Source organism: Corvus kubaryi, unplaced genomic scaffold (genome assembly GCF_017639235.1).
Source record: "Corvus kubaryi isolate FWS band 111438036 unplaced genomic scaffold, C.kubaryi_AGA036_p1.0 split1-37355, whole genome shotgun sequence".
NCBI classification, from domain to species: domain Eukaryota; kingdom Metazoa; phylum Chordata; class Aves; order Passeriformes; family Corvidae; genus Corvus; species Corvus kubaryi.
The window spans coordinates 3,549,399-3,570,709 of NW_024582078.1; the positions used below are offsets into that span (position 1 = coordinate 3,549,399).

The 21,311-nt window shown below is 54.7% G+C and overlaps 1 protein-coding gene across 3 annotated transcripts in view; it reads right to left on the reverse strand.

The window, feature by feature from the left end:
- PLXNA2 (plexin A2) overlaps nucleotides 1-21,311 on the reverse strand; it is a 139,181-nt gene that overhangs the window by 71,447 nt on the left and 46,423 nt on the right. For all 3 annotated transcript variants that reach the window (XM_042013565.1, XM_042013566.1, XM_042013567.1), the window contains exon 4: nucleotides 8,827-8,961. In XM_042013565.1, coding sequence (XP_041869499.1) covers nucleotides 8,827-8,961 — 135 coding nt within the window. The remainder of the gene's footprint in view (nucleotides 1-8,826; nucleotides 8,962-21,311) is intronic.

Genomic DNA, 21,311 nt, shown 5'->3' on the forward strand with positions numbered 1-21,311 from the left:
AAGCAGCCTTCCCGTGCCAGCTTCCAGCACGCTCCAGAACGCCTGTGCCAACTCCTCTGCAACTGAGCAGCCTCTGGGCTGCAGACAGCAACTGCAGGGATACCCATCCTCCCAAACACAGCCTTTTCCTGCCTCCTGAGAAGAGAAAACACCCAGCACTTCCCATTTCTCCCTAACAAAGGACGGTGAGCAGCCCTGGCAGCACGAGTGGGTCATGGAGTGCTCCTGCCCCTCTTTCCCTTTACAGACGCAGCACGACCCTGCTGGTTGAGCCTTCAGCACAGTTTTAAGCCCCAAATTCTCTGCCCTGCTTTGTCTGCAGCTGGAATCAGGGATGCTGTTCTGTTTGTACTTGGGAAGGACAGAGCCCGGGGATGTTCTGTGGAACTGGGGCTCCAAGGCAGCAACAGCAAAACCCCCCTTGAGCTTTGCTTTTTGCCATCAAACCCAGAAGTTTGGCTCTCCCAGAGTTCAAGGAGGCTTGGAGGAAAGAGAGGAAGTTCCCAGGGTGGAGAGAAGATGAGCCCAGGATCTATAAATATTCACAGGTGTAGCTTGGCAGCAACAGCTCACACGAAAGCTCCTCTGCACCTCCAGGGCTGCCACGAAGGATCAGCCCATTGCTCAGCCAAGCCTGGAAAATGCCGCCGGCTACGGCCACTTCCAGCTGCTCTGTGGGGAGGGAAGGCGCTCCCACAGCTCCCCAGGACGCAGCCGTGGTGCCCAGCACACCTGTGTGCCCTGCCAGGAGCATCCCCCTCGGGGACAGGCACTGGGGCATTTGCTGCAGCTTCCAAGGGGGTTTTGTGCGCCGGAATCAACTTTTCACAAACATTTATCCATTTTAAAGGTTCACTCCCAGCTGCAGTTGCGAAGGTGATGCCCAAATCGATGGGGTCTTTATAAATTATTTGGCACAGCAAACCACATCCACTGCCTTCTCTTCCCACACCCTCCTCGTTGGAGCATCGACCTGGACAGCAGCAAAGTGAAGAATGGAATGTGGGACTAAAAATTTGGGAGGTCTCCCAGATTTCCTGACTTAGGATAGGTCACAGAGCTTCAATCCTGATCTAAAAAGTGATACTGCTGCTCCATCTCGTAGGGCTTTGGGGAGGGTAAAATCTGGGAGTGGAGAGCAAAACGTTCACAGCCTGGTGGGGTTTGGAGCAGAGAAACCGGTGGAAAAGGCAGAGGGAAAATAAAGAGGGAAAACAACAATCCCCCCGTGTGAGCAGCACGGCCCAAGCTTGATTACAACGAAAATAATTTCTTTAACACCCACACAGAGAGCTCCTGGCCACAATTGCTGCTCCCCCTCTCTGCCTGGCCCCCAGAACTGTCGGCAGGGCCAGGCCCTGGCAGGGCAGGGGCAGCCCCTGGTGCAGGGGGAGCAGGGAGTGTTTAGTCTGCCGGGCACATTCCTGCTCGCTGCTCAAATAAATACAGGGTTACTGATGGAGCTCCTTCCCCTCACCAGCACCAGCCAGAAACGCCACAGTCATCAAGAGGCTCCTGGGAACAGCACAGGGATGGGGCTGGAGGGACCTCGGGGATGGAGGGATTTCTTGTTGAGAAAGGCAGGATCTGCACCAGGTTCGGTGCCCAGGATTTCCATTTGGGATCCCAGGCAAATCCCTGTACCAGACCCACGCTCCAGAAAATCTCAACGTTTCTTGCCACAGCAAACTTATAACAGGAAATACATGTCCAGGGGAGGAGGAGGAGGGAGAGCAAGAGCAAACGTCACAAAAAGTTGGGTTTTTTCTGCTTTACAACCAGCTTTAACTTTTATATTTAGACCCAGCTTGCAAAACCATTCCAGCCACTTTCCCTGGGGCACATCCATCATCTTCAACCTATCTGGAACCTGCAGGAGCCTGAATCAACTTCCACCTCATCCGGGGGAATTTTTCAGAACCTTGGAGGGAAAAGCAGAAAAAGATGCTCAGGGTTTAAGAGCCAGGATGAATTTGAACTCTCTTAAATCCTTCTGCCCCTTCAAGCCTCAGATTCAGTCCAAGCAGGAGTTGGGAGCCTGGAGAGGGCACTGCTGGGGGGGCTCTCAGCTGCTCCCCAGCCCACACAGCCACCAGAAAAGCACCACGTTGTCCCAGGCTTTTGAGGAGATCAGGCAAAGCCTGGCCCAAGGGAAGCACTGCAGGAGAGAGCCTGAACTTGCTGCCCTTCCTGGCAGAGTCACAGACCCAGGAATGGTTTGGGTTGGAAGGGATCTTAAACCCCATCCTGTTCTACCCCTGCCATGGGCAGGGACACCTCCCACTGTCCCAGGCTGCTCCAAGCCCCGTCCAGCCTGGCCCTTGACACTGCCAGGGATGAGGCAAACACCTGCAGGGATGAGGCAAACTCCTGCAGGGATGAGGCAAACACCTGCAGGGATGAGGCAAACTCCTGCAGGGATGAGGAAGTCCTCACAGGAAAAAGATCCAGCAGGACGAGCTCCTGCACGTTGTCTGCACAAACCCCACAATAATAAAGTGGTACTCCACACCACAGCCCTTTTTCCATTTCACCCTTCACTGGATCATTTTACGCATCTATTCCCATTGCTAATTCAAACTAATTAAAGTATAAAATAGAATAATTTGTGCAATTTCAGAGCTCCCCTCAGCATATTGTGAGTTATGTTTCCTTTCTGTTGGCGCCCAGCGTGAGCAATTCCCGGCCTTGCTGGCTCAGTACCCACCAACCTCATCTGCTGGAAAGACAAACCATTCCAGGGCCACGAGAATGGGAGAAGAGGGGAAGTTTAAAGAGGAAGAGGAATCCAAACTTGTTTTTAAGTTTCAGAGCTGAGCACCAAGTGTGACATTTCAGATCCCTCCTTCAAGCCATTTTCCCTGCTGGGAATACAGCTCTGTCTGTCATTGCTGCTGTTAAGGAAGGACACCTGGGTCTGTCTGTCCATCCAGACAGGAGATCCTGCAGCAAAGCCAGGGCTCTGCAGCATTCCAAACCCAGCTCAAACCCATCAGCATCACCCACGGAGCTGGACGAGGCTCTGGACAACCTGAGACAGTGGAAAGTGTCCTTGCCCATGGCAGGGCTTGGAACAAAATGATCTTTAAGGTTCTTTTCAACCCCAAAAGTTCTGGGATTCCATGAACTCAGCTTCTTTCAGGATGGAGCAGGGGTGGTGGCATCAAATCTGGAGGGACACCAGACCTGCCCCAGCTCCTGAGGATGCCACAGGTCCCTTTAGAAGCCCCGCAGCACTGGGGAGCTGAGGCTTTGTGCCTGGGAACCCGCACGTAAGGGAAATTCTAGAAATACTTCAGGACTGTGGTGGCTCGCCTGAGAATGGAACAATGGGTCTGTGGAAGAGGAGGAATTGGAAAGGGAAGCAAATGCCGAAGCAAACACATGGGAACCCTGTGGCTGTGACTGGCAGGGGAAGAAACAGCCCTAATACAAAGAAAAACCGAAGCAAAACAAACAAACTGCAGGCAAAGGCAGGCAGCACTTGAAAGGAACAACCACACGAGCAATGTCTGAAATAGAACTCATCCAGGAAAAACAAACCCACCGACCCCGAGCTCACACTGCAGCGCTTTCCACCACTTCTTCCCGGAAAGTTTCTTCTTCAAGGATTCCTCACCTCAACGGCTTCTGCCCTGAGCTGCCCACATTTGTTTTGTGTCTGGACAGACATCCCGGCCAGCTGGGGGCTGTGGGGAGGCACTGGAACCAGTCTGGCCACCAGCACGAGAGCCCCAGCAGGGCCAGAGCTCTGCAGGCCTGACAAATGTGCTGGCAGCAGGGCACCGCAGAGGCAGCAGGCTGTCCCACCTGCCTGGGCTTCTTGGTCAATTGATGTTAATTAACACATCCTCCTTGTCAGAGAGGCATTGTTAATGATCTCAGGCAAGTTTTTAGGAGAATTTCTTAATTGGCTGCGGGGAGGGAAGTGGAAAAAGTCAGCGTCAAGCCAGGAACTTGGGCAGGGTGGAGGAGGAGCAGGTGGCGTGGAAGAGGAGCTGTGCAACACCCCACAGGGCACAGCCCTTCCTCCAGGATCCTCTCCCCATCCCGAGCTCCCTCTCTGTCCCAGCCTGTGGGCAAAGGCTGGCACAGGATGAGCAGGTGGAGGAGTCCACGGGAGGCAGGATTTCGGACACCTCTGGTGGGATTCAGCCAAGCCCTTTGCCCTGTGCCAGTGTTCAAAGTCTGCTGAGATTATGTCCAGCTAACTGGCTGTTCAACTAGCAGATAATGTAGTTAAAAATTTAATCAGTTCATTTTTTCCCTCTTGATGACTCCAGACCCTTTTATCCACATCTCCTGCATTTTTTATCATGTTTTCTCAGTTCTTTTCAGGACACCATCAGTATTTACAGCCCTGCTGCTCCAGGACTGATGGGCTCCCCTGCTTTTCTCAGCCCTCGCTCCAATCCCAACCTCTCCTAAATCATCTGGGCAGCTCCCGTCTGCCTCCCCCTCAATCAGCATCCAGAAAGTCCAGTCCAAAACAAAGCAGTTTTCACAAGACTGAAACCTCTTGAGGTTACAGGACAGGGGAATGCACAACAAATTATCCCTGGAGAGCTGCAGCTCCTGGCACAGGGGCACTTGCAAAGCAAGTATTTCACTGCTCCTAAAAGCAGACTGAAAGACAATTTCTTTACCTAAAGCCACAGTGATGGATGTGGAAAGGGAGGGGGGAAATTCAGTCGGTGGAAAAGCAACAGGTCTGGGGATAGGTCAGGAGCAGCTGCAGCTGCCCCGTCCCTGGAGACTTCAAAACCAGGGTGGACAGGGCTTGGAGCTGGCAGGGATGGAAAGAGCCCTCCTGGGATGTTTTCCTCCCCACAACACAAGGATGTTCCTTCCAAGGAGTGCTTCCTGCGGGCGTTTCGATCCTGCTGATTTAAATTCCACGTTTACAGCCCTTGATTAGGTGGTGAAATCCTTTGGAGCCGGCAATCCCTGCCCCGGGTTTGACTGAGCTCCTCTCACTCCCGGCTTAAAAATAGCCAAACTCGTTCTTCTGCCAAGAGCTGCAAAAATCTTTGGCCCCACTTTTGCTGGTGCTTACATAAGGCCTGGCTGCAGTGTGCCCAGCAGCCCTGCCAGGGCTGGGGGTGGATGGGAGCCAAGGCAGAGCTGCTGCCCCAGGGAGCAGAGGGGGCTCCTGCGGCCTTGGGGCCATCAAATCCCCTTCATCCCACAGGGCTGGTGGAACTGGAACGCGCCGAGCTCTCACACAGTGAAGAACCCGACTGTGTCCCCGACAGGCAGACAATTCCTGCTCCACAACTGCACTACAGAGCCACTTCTCCTCAGTGTCACCAGCACTTCTGCGAGCCCCAGTCCTTCCCTCAGAAGGGAAGAAAGCAGAGAAGATTTCCTGCACGTGCAGGGGTTGTTGGGGTGGGCTCTGTGACAGACTCGCTGATAAAATGGGAAATTTTTAATTGTGGGGCTCTTGGTGGCCCCACATTTGTCAGGGCATTGCCATTAACCCCTCACCTGCTGTTTGATCAGCCCTGGGTGCATGCCCACATCTCACCTGTGGCCAGTAAAGAGGCAACGTGACTGATTCCACTTCAATATTTTATTTTTTGTGGAGTTTTTGGTTTTTTTCCTGATAGAAACTGTTAATTGAATTTGCCTGTCTGTGGAAAACGAGGCAGTGGCTGAGAAGAGCCATGGTCTCCTAACTGCAGCCGTGCTGGTCCCCCCGACACTGACCCACCACAGAACTCATGGTGAATTTGGGGACAGGACTCAAAAATTGGGATTTTGGGGACAGTAACTCTGTCAGCACCTGCCAGACCCACCCTGGAACCCCACAAAGCTCTTCCAGTGCCATCCATCTCCATCTCCATCTCCCATCACCACCCAGCTCTCTCCGAGCCTTGCTCAGCCCGTGGGCAGAAATGGGCTTTGTTTGCTCCAGAAACACAGAGAAATTAACTCCTGCTTTAAACAGGGTCAGAACCACTTCTCTTTTCCCCTTCTGAGTATCTGAAACCTGACACAGCTCCTAATAACCACCCTTAAACCGCGTGGTTCCAGAACTCCGAGTGTCTGGAAGCAAAGTTTCTTTATTCCTCTCTCCCCCGGATTGGGCTGTGCAACTGTTGCTCCTGTGCTTTGTGGGAGTGAAATCAAATGTCAAATATTCTGCTTTGGAAGGAGTTGGCAGCGAGACATGAAAGGCTCAGGGAGAGCTCAAAAAAAGAGGGAGGAAAAAACTGGAGCAAAGCACAGACGGGGCTGGGACAGGAGCCAGGGGAGCGGGGAAGGGCTGTGCCTACAACCACAGCTCTGAGCAGGGAGAGGCTCCTTTCCCGGGTGCATTTCAGCACAAAGCTGGTCCTGGCTGCTGCTAGCACAGAAGGGAGGCGGGCTCCGTGCCGAGGAGCTCCATCCTTTGTCGGGAAGCATCCCCACAGTCCCGGTGCTGCACCGAGATCCCGTCCCAGGGCTGGCTGTCCCCGAGCCCGAAGGAGCTCAGGAGCTGCCCCAGCTCTCTTGGGGAGCCCCTTCCCCAGCTCAGTTCCACAACCCCGGCCGTTTCTCGAGAGCCGTGCTCTGACACAGGCCTTGGCCTGTTTCTGTCTCAGCAGATATTCAAATCCTGGCTCTGGACAATCCTCCCCCCACGTTAACGTGCAGCCCATCCCTGCTAGGAGCAGCTGCTCTCGGTGCCATTTTCCTGTGGCAGAATTTCTGTTTGCTCTGAATTTCCAGCCTTCAGAGGCCTTTCTTTGCTGTACATTCTCAGTCCTTCTGAGGGCACCTCCCACCATTTACAGCCTCAGCCCTCTGGAGCCACTGGACCTCTCTCCTCCTCTTGGTGCTGACCCCTTTCCAACCATCAGCTTCCTCTATAGAGAACCCAGGGAAAAATATATTCTTGGCTGCACTTTGCTGAACTATCACATTGCCAGGATGGGGGCACTGGGGTCACAGGAGCTGACAAGATCCATATGCATCGGATGCTGGGATTTTGGGACCCAAAGCACGCACTGCTACGAGGGCAAAAGGCAAATCCTGTGGCAAATCCTGCAAGGAATGAGAGGCAACAGCCCCCAGCTCCTGGAGTCTCCCCAAGGCAGAGCTGTGGCTGAAAATGGAGTTGATATTCCAGGAATATTCTATTATTTGCTAATTCTCTTCACATCTTTTTGTTTCACAATTAAGCAAATTAGTGCTTTGATGAATATTAAGATGCTCTTGCCTCATAAAAGATGAGTTAGAGGCATTCCCACTGGATTTTGCTCCTAATGAAAACAGTTCCTCAACTGTTTGAGATCCACACTGGGTCGTTTCCTCCCTGGTGGGAGCACGGCAGCACGTGGCTCCTGCACAAAGTGACCAAGCATTAACATTTGAATAAAATAATTCAATTGCAAAGTTTGCACAGATCCCCTTTATTGCCATCTAATCCCAGCCCAAGCTGCAATGGGATCTGAAATTTGTGGCTGCTCATGCAAGTGTCTGTCCCTGAGTGCCTCCTACAAGCACAAAATGCCTTCCTCAGCATCAGGGATTCATTCACTCGATGCTTCCAGCAGGGAGAAGACTTTGCCCTCTTCTAAAACATTCCTTCCCTGCTTTTAAATGACCTTATAACCAAGCAAAGGGTTTCCCAATTTTTTCTTTCTTGCCGTAGGTTAGAAGAACAGTTCTGCTGGCTTTGGGAGGAGCTGGAGGCTCCCAGTGCAAGGTACAAGGGGAGCTGCTCTCTATCCCCATCAGAACATCCCTGATCACACCAACACCTCCCTGCAGCACCTCAGAGCAGGTGGGAGGGAGGACAGGTGGAAAGCTGCCAGTGACCAGAGGGTTCGCTGCACACAGAACAATTTAACAGCACCCAGACAGCTCCAGGTGCAGCCCTTCCCTTGCCTCCAGCACCCACAAGGCACCAGCCCTATTAACCTGAATCCCACAGGCCTGAGGAACAGCCAGGAAAATGCTCAGCAGAACCAGTGAGCCCAGAAATCTGAGTGGGGGGGCTCCGAGTGGTTCTGTGCCTCAGAGAAGAACAGAAGGCCCCAGATTATTGCCATCATTCTGGCTCCCCCAGCACCAGCCTCCCGTGGACTGCCAGCCATCAATTCCCATCATAATCACTTGGGTTGTGCTTTTTTGGGGTGGGCACCACCCCGGGGCAGGAGCAGAACTGGCACAGAGCAGAGCCGGGGTTAGTGGAGCCTGGTCCCCCCTCTGTGCAGCATCACTCACTGGCAACCCCTTCAAACACGCTGGTAAATAGCTAAACAAACAAAGAAATACACAGAGAAATAAAGCCCCCATCAGTTCAGCCATTTCAGGAAGAACTTGTACACAAAAAGGGTGGTCAGGCCTTGGCAGGGGCTGCCCAGGGAGGTTTGGAGTGCCCATCCCTGGAGGTGTCCAAGGAAGTGGCACTCAGTGCTCTGGGCTGGGGACAAGGTCGGGATGGGGCAAAGGATGGAATCGATGATCCTGGAGGGATTTTCCAACCTCAGGGATTCTGGGATTCTGTGCTGAAGGATGCCCCCAGACAAACCCACGCAGACCCCCAGCCTGCCAGCCTCGCTGCACAAGCAGCAGCCCTGGAATCCCTGCGGCTCAGCACTGAGGCACGAACGGCTCAGAGCCCCACACCAGCTCAGTTCCCAGCACTTCCAGCCAGGACCATGCAGGTACAACTCTCCCCCGAGCACTGACGCCAATCTCTGCTCGCAGGCAGAAAAACCCAAGCTCCTCCTGGCGCTCCAACCTCTCGTCCCCATCCCGGCACCGCGGGGCTCAGCTCTGTGTGCTCCAGAGCACATTCCTCAGGAAGGGGTCAGGGGAGCAGACACTCACCTGCCGCTCTGCCATGACGTACAGGTACTTGTGGTCGATGGAGAAGGCCATGTCTCGCAGCACCGGGCTCCCGTCCTTGAACACTGTCAGCACCTCGTACTGAATGCCGCCCTGGGGAGGGCCGTCTGCCCGGATCTGCAAGGAGCACACACAGATCAGAGCGGATCTCACAGCAGCCAAATTCCGGGTTTATTTCGGGGGATGGTGGGGTGATGGGAGGAGGAGGGGGACAAGGTAGGAAAAGGAATTAATTCAAAAATCTCAGCTCCCAGCTGGAGAGGGAGTAAGGAGCCAGCAGGCAGTGTGTGGGAGCAGGAGCTGGAGCAAAGGTTCCTTCTCCACTGGAGCCAATGTGATTTTCCCAATCCAGTTGAAATAATGAGAAAGTTTTGTGGTTGCAAGGTGAGCACAGAGACTGCCAGTGAGCTGTGATTGACCATCCAGGGGGAAGGAAAACTGTAAACTTTTAAGGTTCTCTCTAAAATAAGCCTGAAAGGAGACCACAAAACTCTACAGCCAACAGCAAAGCCAAGACACTGCAGAGTTATTTTGTAATTCTCTAGACACCTATAGAATGACACTTGGACACTCTCCATCACCTCTTCCTGCCACGGAATCCTCCTGGAGCATCATCTCTGCTGAAAACCTGGAGATGCTGCTGCCACTTTCCTGCCTGCCGGCTTCAGTGAGGCAAAGCCAGCCCAGCCCGCTCTGCTGGGAGAGCAGAGCTCTGACACAGCACCACACGGCCCGTTCAGTTCGGGCTCCAGGCATCCCTCCGTCCCTCCAAAACAACTCCCTGCTCCTGCAGGAAAACCAGCCCAGGCTGTGACAAACGCCGTCCCTGCCAGCAGCCGCCTTCTCTTCCCAAAGTTAATAATTGATGGCCTCGGGGGCTGTGCAAGGGGAAGGGAGGAGGATAAACAAACTATTTACATTGTCTTTCCCACCAGGATTTGCATATTTGGAGAGCCACTGGATGGCAACGCGGTGTGTGCGGGGCTGGGAGAGCCAAGGGCTCGCAGCGACAGCGCTGCCGGGCCAGGGAGCCGGGAATGGGCCGGGAATGGGCCGGGAATGGGCCGGGATGAGCCTGCTGCCCACGCAGGAGAGGCATCACGGCCCTGGAAACACCTCTTATCCCAGAGATGCCCTCTGCTCCAGGCAGGCTCTGCTGCCCCAGCCCGTTCTGCTGCTCCGTTATTCCCTGCCTGGCTGCAAAGGCAGGAAAAGCCGAAGCCTAAACCTTCGGAAGAGGCAGGAGGGAGCACAGAAAGGGCTGGCTCTTTTTTCTGGTTCACGTCCCCAGGAGGTAAGGGAGCAGGCTGTTAAGCATCTTATGATTTATCTGAGAAATGAGCCACCCCAGCTGGAAATACCAGGAGATCTTCACCCTCCGAGAGCAGAGACGCTCCCCTACACCCTGCTCCGAATAAATCCTCCCCTTGGAAAGAGCCCCGGTGCCTCCTGCCATGTACAGACACGTTGGGTACACACAAACACATTTATTTTCTGGATTTCTCTCTTCTCCTCTTTACCTCCTGAGATTTCAGTGCTATAAAAGAACATCAGGTGGGAATGTGAGTGGTCTGCTGAACACCCACAGCCAGGCACGGAGCCTCTGGCAGGATTAAGCTGCCAGCCCAAGCCTGCCTCGAAAGCCCTGAATTTTCAGAAAGCAAAATCCCCCAGAAGGCAGAAGGTCAAATCCTGCTTTAATTCCACCTGTGAGAATTAGGATCATCACAGCCCCCGTGAAACACCGAGAATTAGAGGCAGGCTCACACCAGTATGAGCCCAGTGCCTCACTGGGTGTTGCAGCCCGAGTCACCCACGCTGCTTTGGGAGCCACCAGGGACAGAGGGACAAAAATCACTTGAGGAATAAACAGCAGAACTCGGGGCTGTCAGGGATCCACAGCCACAGCTCCACGCAAACGCCTGATTAATGGCCGGACCGGAATGGAAGCTCCGGACATGAAGGATCAGCAGCCTTTGTGAAAAACAACTGTTTTCCAGAGTTCCCTCAGGGCACCGGCAGCTCGTTAAATTGAGCTTCTTTCTAGTAATGAGGTCAGACAGCGCTAATAAAGAGAGATACCACTGGACAAGCCTGGTGCAGACCAATTCCAACTGGGAATTGCAGCTCTGGGTTGGAGACAGCGCCGTGTGCCCGATGGCTTCTCCAGCCTGGACGAGGGCTCGGAGCTGTGCCTGCAATGGGAGTGTTGGGACACAGCAAGGGGTGCTGGGTGCTCCCTGCACCCTCCTGCCCCCCCGAAGGCCGGGGAGCAGCCCTGGGGCTCTCCTGGAGCCTGTCACGGTGAGGTGGCTCAGGGCACGGGACAAGGGGACAGCAGAGCCCGCTGCCCCCCTGCCCCACTCCCTGGGTGGGTGTTGAGCCCCCAGATACCCCAGAGCCCCCTGCCCACAGCCCAGGGCTGAGAGGCACCCACTGACACCAGGATGCTCCACTGCATCTCTTGCTCAGGGCTCGGTTTCCATGGCAACAAATGATGATGTCAGAGAAGAGCGATGATTCCTGTGGATGAGGAAGAAGAAAGGGATCATCTCACACAGCAGGAAGCTTCTTGTTGACGTTTGGAGAGGGAAATAATTCGTCTGCCTCACGTATGGGTGCCCTCCCAGGGCCAGACAGCTCCTGACCTGTCCCTGGAACAGCAGCGTGGGACCAACCCTGCACCTCTGGGCTCGTCCCAAATCCAGGGCTCATCCCGAATCCAGGGCTCATCCTGGCACGGTGATGAGGGAGAGGGGAGCAGAGGGGTGGGGCTGGGCTCCGGTGGTGCTGTTTGGTTATGTCCCCTCACTCTCCCTGTCTCCTGACACAGTGATGGCACGGAGAGGCACAGAGGGAAGCAGGGTCAGGATGGGTGGAGCAGGCAGGTGCGGGGAGAGGCACCTCAGTGAGCTGGAACGGGGATCAGAGGGACAGCAGAGCCCAGGAGGACACACCACAGGCTCCCGCACTCGGACACGAACCAGAAGAGCTGCTTGGGCCAGATGCAGCCCTCCCCTCCTGATGGATGTTTACAAATCTCTCCTGAGAAGTCCCTAATGACATAATCTGCAAATCCAAACTCATCCCTGGCTCGCAGGGCCAGCGGCAGCCCCTCGGGATGGAGCAGGATGTGCTGGGTGCAGGGAGCTGCAGCCCTGCAGAGCTGGGCTCACACTGAGCTCTGTAATACCCCCACAATGCAGCTGCAGGCGTAAGCTGGGCTTTACCACCAGAGATTAGCAAAATACCACATTGTGCCACCAGGATGCTGCCATGTAGGAGCCATTCAAGGATCTAATTGGACATGAAGCTCCAGCACACCTCTTGTAGGAAAGCTCCCCTCAGGTGTTCTGCCCAGCCAGTGCCAGTGCTGGGATATCTCTGCACTCCCTTCCAGTCCCTCCCAGCAGGCTCCCATTAGAAGACATTGGATCTCTTTGTAGGAACTTTCCATGATTAAATTACCTGTCTGCTTTCATTACGGGTGTTTCCACGAGGCTGACTCATGATGGAATGCCTGATGCCAGAAAAAACAGCTGAATAAGTCCATGCATGAAGGGACTGATTCCCCACCCTGGGTCCTGCAGCAAGGCCACCCATTAACTCCTCCAGAGCTGCAGCTCCTCCCCACATCTGCAGGCGCCTGCTGAGTCCCAAAGCACTTTGGGCTGCCATGTGGAAAGAGCCAGGGAGGCAATGGAGGGGCTCCTGAGATGATTCCCAGGGCCAGGAGCAGCAGGCACTGCCTGAACTTGATTATTTTTTTAATGACAACAAAGTGAAAAGCTGGGCCTGTGTGATGCTCTTGGTCCTGCATCCTCTGACACCTACAGCCACCTCCAGGAGGGAAGAATCCAGAACTGGAATTGCAAATCATTACCCGAGAAGTTTCCAAGAGCCCTTCAGACCCTCTGTGGAATTCTGGGAGCAAGGCACCCCCCAGATTCGCTGCTGGTCCGGACTGGACCCGTTTCCAGATCACTACTAAAGCCAGGGAAGTGGGGGTGTTTCTGAGGATCATTCTGCCAATCCACCCCACATCTGGGATCTGAATTTGCTAATGCAGGTGTGCAAGGGGCCCGAGCCTCCGGCAGCACCCCTCACCACGTCCCCATCCACGGGAGGAGAAGCCCAGCCCTGGAAAAGTTTCCCTGCACGCCCCTCCTGCAGGCAGGAACACCAGGAATGGACTGGGCTCCCTCCTCTGCATGTGGGAAGTCTCCCCCTCGGAATTCAAGTGAAACAGTAATCCCATTAAGTATCTTTCCTTTGAATCATAGATGTGTCCGTGAGGAAGTTAATGACGAACCTTACATGCACATCCAATTCAAATCAGCATATCCAATTAACTTCATTACCTGCAGGCTCCCTCATCTCCCAGTCTCCTTCTCTCCTGTCACATTTTCTTTATGCATTCCTCCCAAATTAGGCTGGAATGGATCTGTCACAGTGGGCATCACCTTTGTCCTTGCCCCAAAGTCAGCCCGGCAAAGCCTCGATGGATGGGTTCCCTGCAGGAGTCACGGCGCGGCCAGGAGAAGGGGCTGGGAGCAAAGCAGCTCCTGGAGACCAAGGGACCTGGTCCCTGAGGGAGCAGAAAATCCATCCTTTCCCGAATTACACTGTCCAACTAAACATTAAATACACTCACTAATCACTGCTGGGGTTGCCCTTGCAAAACCCTGGAGAGAGAATTCAGTTTGGTGAAGGGTTTGTTGGAGGGAGCCCTGCTTGGGGTTGTGTTGGAGATGAGAGTGTTCCTCAAGCGCTGCCTGCTGGTGCCAGGAACATTCCTTAAATTTCCACACACAGATCTTTCTTTCCCAGAGTGCCTGAGAGGGGCCTTGAGCAGGGCAGCTGTGGCATCAGTGATGGGTGGCAGCTCCGGCTGGGAAGGGGATGAACCAGTGGGGCCAGTGACAAGCAGCCGCTGGCATCGTGTCACCCTCTCATCTGCCAGGAGACTGCTCAAAGTCTGGATTTCAGGTCCCTGGCACTTTGGTGGGATCACCCCAAGACTCCCCCAGCTCCCCCGTCCTCCATGAGGGCCACAAGTGTCCAGGTGTCACCATTCCTCTGCCTTTCGGACTTCAAAGGGACACAAGAGCTCCATCCAAGCAAACCCAGCTGTGCTTCCCAGCCTCTCACTGCTGCTGCTGCTGGGCACAGGGCACACAGAGCATCCAGGCAGGGACAAAGCCATGACCACCTCTCTCTGCTCACGTTTTCCAACTCTAATCCCCTTTCTTGGAGAGCTTTCCCTCCTCCATCCCCTCCCTGAACTTCAGGAAAGCCCCAGGTGCAAGGGGACAGACCTCCTCTGTCCCCGCCTCACTTGGATCCCACCTTTCCCCATGGATTAAATTGCCCTCGGCTCAGACAATTCCTCCCTTGCAGGATGTGCAGGCTCTCCTGGCTGTGCCGCTGGATGCCTGGGCTAATTCCTTGGGAAAGGGATGGGCAGAGGGGAGCAGGTGCCAGGGGCAGGCCTGGGCACTCGCAGGTAACGTGGGGCAGCAGCTGGGCAGGGGGAGGCAGGGGGCCTCCAGCCTGGGCGTGTTCTGCTCAGCCTCCGTGCCCCACACCTCACAGAGCTGAGGGCTCAGTGGGTCCAATACCGGTGTCAGAAACGTCTCTGTGCATCTGCTTCACACCCACTTGTGCTTCCCATCCTTTCTGTTTGGGAAATGTTAGCTCAGCGTTCAAAGGCACAGCCCAGGAAGCTGCAGCTCCCCAGAGGCGCCAGGAGGCAGAGGAAGCGCTGGGCTAATTGAGGGGGCACCGAGAGCCCCCCGGGCTGGCAGCGGCTCCGTGGGGAGAGGGGCTGTGTCTGCAGCACCCACACACCGCCGGGCACCGCGCTGGTGACGCAGCAAACAAACAAACAAACAAACAAACCAACCCAAATTAACTCGCGCTTCCTGCGGCTGCAGCGCCAGGCGTCGGGGACTGCTCCTCCAGGGAAGGCTTCCTGCCTCTGGCAAGTGTACTGCAGCCTGCCCAGGGTGGAACAGACACCTGAGCACTCAATCTTGGCATTTCTGAGTGTGAGCTCACCTCCAGGGAAGGCCAGGGAGGTTTTGAAATACAAAACAAATTAAACCCCACTGTTCCTTCCCTGTTAAAGCTCAAACCACGCTCAGCAGGCTGCTGCACCAAATGGATTCTGGATGTCCCATCCCTGGAGGTGTCCAGGGCCAGGTTGGACAGGGCTTGGAGCACCTTGGGGTACTGGGAGGTGTCCCTGCCCATGGAACAGGATGAGCTTTAAGGTCCCTCCAGCCCAAACCATTCTGTGAGCCCATGACCTGGTCCAACAGCCCCACTGTCCCCTGGCCAGGGACACCCAGCTGCCACGCCAAGGTGAAGGAGCAGCTTTGGGGTGCACCCACAATGTTGGATCTGCCAGAAGAGATTCCATGAACATTTCTTCCGTGAACACAGTTCTTCCCATTCCCATGACAAAGGAGATCAGGAGAAGGATCCCTTGCTGCCTTTCTGCAGGGTTCTGGAGGGGAAGGAGCCAACTGCTGGGGTGAAGCAGCAGCTCAGAGATCCTGACAGGACGAACCCTTAAGAGAAACTGCCACTGAAGAGGTTCTTTCTTTCTCCACACCTTTATTTCCTTCTCCCATCCTTCTGCTCCCTCCACCCTTGTGCAGAGCTGATCCTGCAGGATGAAGCAGGGAGGATGGCACAGAGGCACCATGCAGAGCCTAATCAGCAGCCCCATGTCTTTAATTTATTACTGCATGAGAGGCTCGTTTAGAACAAAGCTGCCAGTTCGGGAGATCATTCCTTGAAAAGACTTTTTATTTGAAAAGCTGTCAGCTCACACCTTGTCACAGCCCCACTTGCAGCAGCAGAACTTTAATAACATGCCACCTCATGCAAATGAGCTGCTAATTAATTAAGTAGTATTCTTCTGGGGATGGATTCATTAGAATCAAATTTGGGCTGGCGAGGTTGGATTGCTTTGGATGGTGCTTTAAATCAGCAGCATTGTCTTTTCCTGGAGGCCCAGCTCTGCTCCTGTCCAGAGGGAAGCTCGTTCCCATTCTGTGCCCTCAGGAAGGCTCTGCACACCCTGGTGCTGGAACCAACCACTGCATGGCACAGACCAGCCCTAAATCAGCTAAAACCAGCAGATGAGATGAAAAAAATGATGTGTGAGGTGCCCAGAAGAATTGTCTTCTATAGTACTGAGGAAATGCAGGGCAGGAGAGGGCTCAATACAAAAGCAGAAGGTAGAGAATAAAAATCTGGGGGGCTCCAGGGATGAGGGAATGCTGAGAAGGAGCAGGGCTGCTTTCTTTTGGAGCACTTGCTGCAAAGAGACAATGGCTGGGGGTCCAGGGCCAGCAGCCTCGCACCTTCCAGCAGCATCAGATACAACCCTCAAAAGGTGGGAACACTCAGGGTCCTGGGGATTCCCTGAGCAGAAGGAGGAGAGCTCAGGGCTCAAAACCTGTCCCCTTCTAATCTGTCCCCTCAGGAAGAGCCCCAGTGAGCAGTGCTGTCCTTTCCCTGTGGTCAGCCCCTCCTCCCTTTACTCTCCTGTTTGATTTTCGAGGAGGTGTCTCGGTGCTTCTCTGGGAGCTGGGAATCATTAACAGCCCTGCTCCACTCCAGGCTTTACATTTGGGCACCGAGCAAGGAATCCATCAAAGGGATGAAGCTGTGGCCTCCCAGAGGCAGGAACGAGGTGGGTGTTGCTGTGCCACAGCTCCGCATGCTGACCCCTCTGCATGCTGCTCCTCAGCCTCTGCCATCCTTTCCCGGCCCCACCCCTGCTCCTCCTGCTCCGGGCAGCTTCAGTGCAGCTCCTTCCCTTCCAGCTGGGAAGCAAATGAAAGCACAGGCGAAGAAAGAGTGGGACAGCTCCAGGAGCAGGCAGAGAGGGGTTTTTATTCCTAAAGCATCCTGTTCTCCACGGCCCTGGCAGCCTTGAGCAGGGATGGAGGGTTAGCTGGGGACCCTGGGTGTGCAGGGAACACACCCCAGGCTGCCCTTCAGCCCTCTGGGTGCCACAAACCCTGGGTCATTCCCTTCCTCTTTGCCCTTGTTGCCATCTTCGCCCTGACCCAGAGCTGGGCTCGGTGTCAGCAGGCACCCAAAGGGACCCATGAGCCAGCACAGAAATCCACAACTCCCTGTCCCTGCCTGCAGGACACGGTCAGGGATGGAGGGAGCTGGGAGTGGCCTTTGGGGAGGGAGTAACAGCCCAAGGGAAGGAAAACAGGGCTGAGTGCTGAGCCTCAGCCCCTGTGATCGACAGAAAACATGAGAGGAAGCCCAGAGCTGGTGTTGTTCTGGTGTTATTTAGGGCGAGGGAGGTACCAGGTATCTGCTTGTCACAAACCATTTGCAGCTCTTGCCCAAAGCCCCCAAAATAGCCCTGCATCTGTGTTCTCTGTCCACACCTCACCTGTGCCCTTCCAGCTGAATAATCCCGCACAGCTCCGTGCCAGGCTCTCTCCCCCCACCAACATCCTCCTCCAGCACTGCATTTCACAGCTGAAGGGATTGGTCTTGCTTAGTTTGCTTTGTTGACCTTGAGTGGCCATGTAAAATGGCATCAAAAGCCACTTAGACAAGACTGTCTAATGTGAAGTTTGCTCTAAATGAGCTTCAGTGAGTCGTGATTGTCCCCAAGGAGGAAAAAACTAAATGACTGTCAAAAATTGCCACACAAAAACCCTGTTTCTCCGAAGCCACGGCTTCCAGCTGATCAGGTGGGAGCCACAGAGTTCCTCAGGAAATATTATTCTCTTTCCTTTTCGAAAACATCATGTAAGTAATATGTTTCAAATGGCTTCGATTTCCTGCCCAGCACCTCCCGGGAATGCTGGAACATGAGCCAAACTCTGAGGCCAAAACCCAGAAGGAAATAGGAGAATCTAAATTTTATTGTCTTTGGGGTTTATAAACCTGTGGGTAAATCCTGCCTGGTGGATCTGCGCCGCTCTAGGCCAGGCAGGAGCCATCAGGTGAACGAGGAGGCCGTGCATGTTTTTGGTTTCACTTGTGCATGCAGAGCCAGTCATGTGTTACTGATCAGATCTAACCTTGCTCGGGCAGAGGATGTGAGAAAATTACAGAGCGCTCAGCTCCGCTCAAATCCCGGGAAATGAGGCTCTCCCACATCGCTGCTGCACCCCAGTGACCAGGAGGATGCAGAGTGGCAGGTGGGGATGGGATTTTCTGGTTAGGAATGGCCCAGAGTCCCCCAGAGGACTCAGTGTCCATCCCCAGCCCGTCCCTGACCGCACAGGGCCGGGTTTGGCCGCAGGAGCAGCCCTGCAGTGAGGTCGTGTGAGGACAGAGCCCCGGCCAAGCTGGCACTGCCCCACGGCTCCCTCAGCTCTCCCCTGCCCCTGCAGCCTGGCTGGGCTGTGGGCAAGCACAGAGCAGGGACAGGCTCCGTGTGTGGGGCTTTTTCATCATCTCTGGGCACACAGGAGCTGCAGTGAACGTGTCTCCTGCAGGACCTGCAGGGCTGGCTGGGGCCCAGGGACATTTCCTGGTACTTTCCCTGTCCTGGAAGCATTAAAGACTCCTGAGGGGAGGCTCTACAGTATAAATCCATGGGGCTGAATCTCTCCTTGCACTTCCTTATCTGCTCTTTCATGCCCCCATCTCTGTCAGACAGAGGTTTGAGGTAGCTCAGGTTCCCGCTGTGTGAGGAAAGCTCCTCCTGCCCCTCTGAGCTGCTTCCCTAGTGCTATTCTGGGGCAGATCAAGGATAAAAATAAAAACAAAAAGCAAAATCTCTTCCATCTCCGCACTGTTACTCCCTAAGCCTTCAGCACATGCCCTTTGCAGCATCACAGAATTAATCAGCAGATAAGCAGATGAGCTGGCTCTGAATAATCTGTGTATGCAACACATGGAACTCTGCTCAGCACAGCCTCGAACGCAGCAGGATTTGCTGGGTTGGGCTCAGAGCACACGTCTGTCCCTGTCCCTCTGTCCCTGTCCATCCCTGTCCTGGGAGTGCTGGAGCTGCAGTTCCCCAGAGCCAGCACACACTGCCCTGTTCTGCATCAGGGCAGCGAGGGAGGGTGGGTGGATCAGCCTGCTGCTCCTCAAACACCCAGATTCAGAGTTTGGTTTCAAATTCAGCTGGGGAAAGAGAGGAATCTGCAGGAGCTGGGTGCTCTGCCTGTGCCTCTGAACCAGTCAGGACTCAGGACTGGGTCTAACACCTGAAGCACTGTGAAATTCCCTGCAGAGCAGCCACAGCCCTGTCCTGTCCTGGCAGAGCCACCGGTGGACACAGAGCCTCCCTCTTCACCCCATCCGCAGGGAAAACACATCACAAAGAGGTGATGTTGCCCCCGGTGGCAATCACAGGGACACAGCTGATGCCACAACTCTTTGTTGGTGGCCACGGATGCCACTGGCACAGGGACACAAGGGCAGATGGAGCAACAACACGGGGTGATCCAGGCAAAGCACACCAGACACGTCAGACACCCCAGACTGGGAGGAGGGAGGGGAAAAGGGGCTGTGGCTGCAGGACTGGAGCTGAGAACAGGTTTGGAACACACGAGCGGCACAGCTGAGAGCCTGCACGCCCTGCTCCAGCGGGACACAGCAGCCTGAGCCTGGCTTCGTGCTGAACGGTCTTGCTTGTGGTTCCTGAGCACGAGGAGGTGGAACAGACCCACCCCGGAGCTGACAAACCCCACAGGAGCAGGCCAGAGGCAGCTCTTCCCCACGCCCCGCTGCTGCTCCCCCAGCAGCCAGCTCAGCCAATCCCTCCTCGCGCCCAGGGCCCAAAATCAGCAGCAGGAGATGGGTCCAGGCTGGGGTGCAGGGATGGCAGAGACAAAGCTCCGGCACATTCCTGCTCTCGCTTCCATAATTGACCTGTAGATAAACACACGGCTTCCGCCTTAATCCCCTGCAGCCTCGTGAACATCAGCCGCGCTAAATTTTTCATGTAATTAAGAGAAAAACCCTAATCCAGTGTAATTAGCTCCCTGATTGCCAACGTCAGGCAGCAAAGCAGTGTTTGAACAGCAATTCAGGTCTAGCTGGCTAGGCAAATACTGCGTGTGTGGTGCAGTAATTCAACACTGGAACGACTCCCCCTGTGCTGTCCTCCCAGGCCTTCCCTAAACAGCTCTAAGTGCTTTCATTGCTGCAAGAGGCCTCATCTCCCCCAGACTGCTGCTCCACCGAGCTCCAGTTACATCCCGAGGGGCTGGGCATGAAACAAGGCCCGCAGCTCACCCAGAGCCCCTGCTCCGCTGGTGTCGGAGTGGCACCCTCACCCCATCTGCATCCCGCAGTGATCACGCCGCGATTTTAGGGCAGCACCACCCCCGCCTGCCTAAATTCAGCATCTGAGAGCCACAACTGAGACCCCGACAGAGAAACAGTCTCCTCGTGAGGGATGCTCAGCACCAACACCACAACCAGAGCTGGAGGTGACCACACCTAGGAGGGGTTTTGTGGTGCAGATCAGAATTTATCCCAGCTACTGAGCCCGTATGGTTTGCAGTGATATTTTTCTCTTTCATTCATATACATGAAGGCAAAATTTTAGGATTGAAATGTTCGAAATTTGGGAAGGGGAAGCAGATGGGAGAGGAACAGAGAACGTGGATGTGTGTGCCAACGGGGAGGCAGAGAAACCAAGAAAGCACAGAGAGAAAACACCTTCACTTAACCATTTCATCCATCCCCAGCAACAAGGAGCTGAGCTGCTGAAGCCACGGTCAAATATCTGTTTTCTTTCTAAAATTCACCTGTGATAGAAGCTACAGACACCTCCAGCTCTCTCTTCACACTTAATGCCAGTCCCCTGAAATACAGGTTTAAAAGCGATACTATTGCAGGAGTATTAGCTGGAGTGTCTCAAGGAGGATTTCACTCCTCATCTTAGGCAGTGTCACAAAGGGCTTGCCTGCTTTTGGAAAAAGGTCTTGGTCTCTGTTTTGCCCGTTTTGGTTGCTGCTGCTCTAGGGGCTGGGTTTCTGTGCCTGGGAGAGTGCAGAGTCCCCAGAACCAGGCCCCTCGTGTGAGGAGCAAGCTCAGAACCATTGCACAGCCCCAGCCTCGTGGCCTGAATCCCTACAGAACATTTGTTTCCGTGCTGGGGCAGGGCAGAGCCAGCCCTGGGTGCTTGTGCAGCCCCAGCTCTCGGTTCTGACAGAGGCCACAGGCTGTGCCTGGCTCCCCGCTTTGGGCTCCAGGCTCTGGTCCCCAGCCCTGCTCCTCCGTCCCCTCCGTGTCCCCCTGCTCCAGGAACAGACCAGCAGCGAGCAGAGCAGGCTGCGCCTTTGTAGCAAAGCCAGGCAGATTTCTTTAGACAAAAAGGAGTGGAAATTTATCAATTCAAAGCTCCTTTTAAAGAGAAGCCCCCGAGGAGAGCGAGCCCAGATGCTGCTTTCCTGGCTAAGCCAGCTCCCACTCCTGCCTCCCTTTGGACACAGGCTGCTTTCCATGGCCAG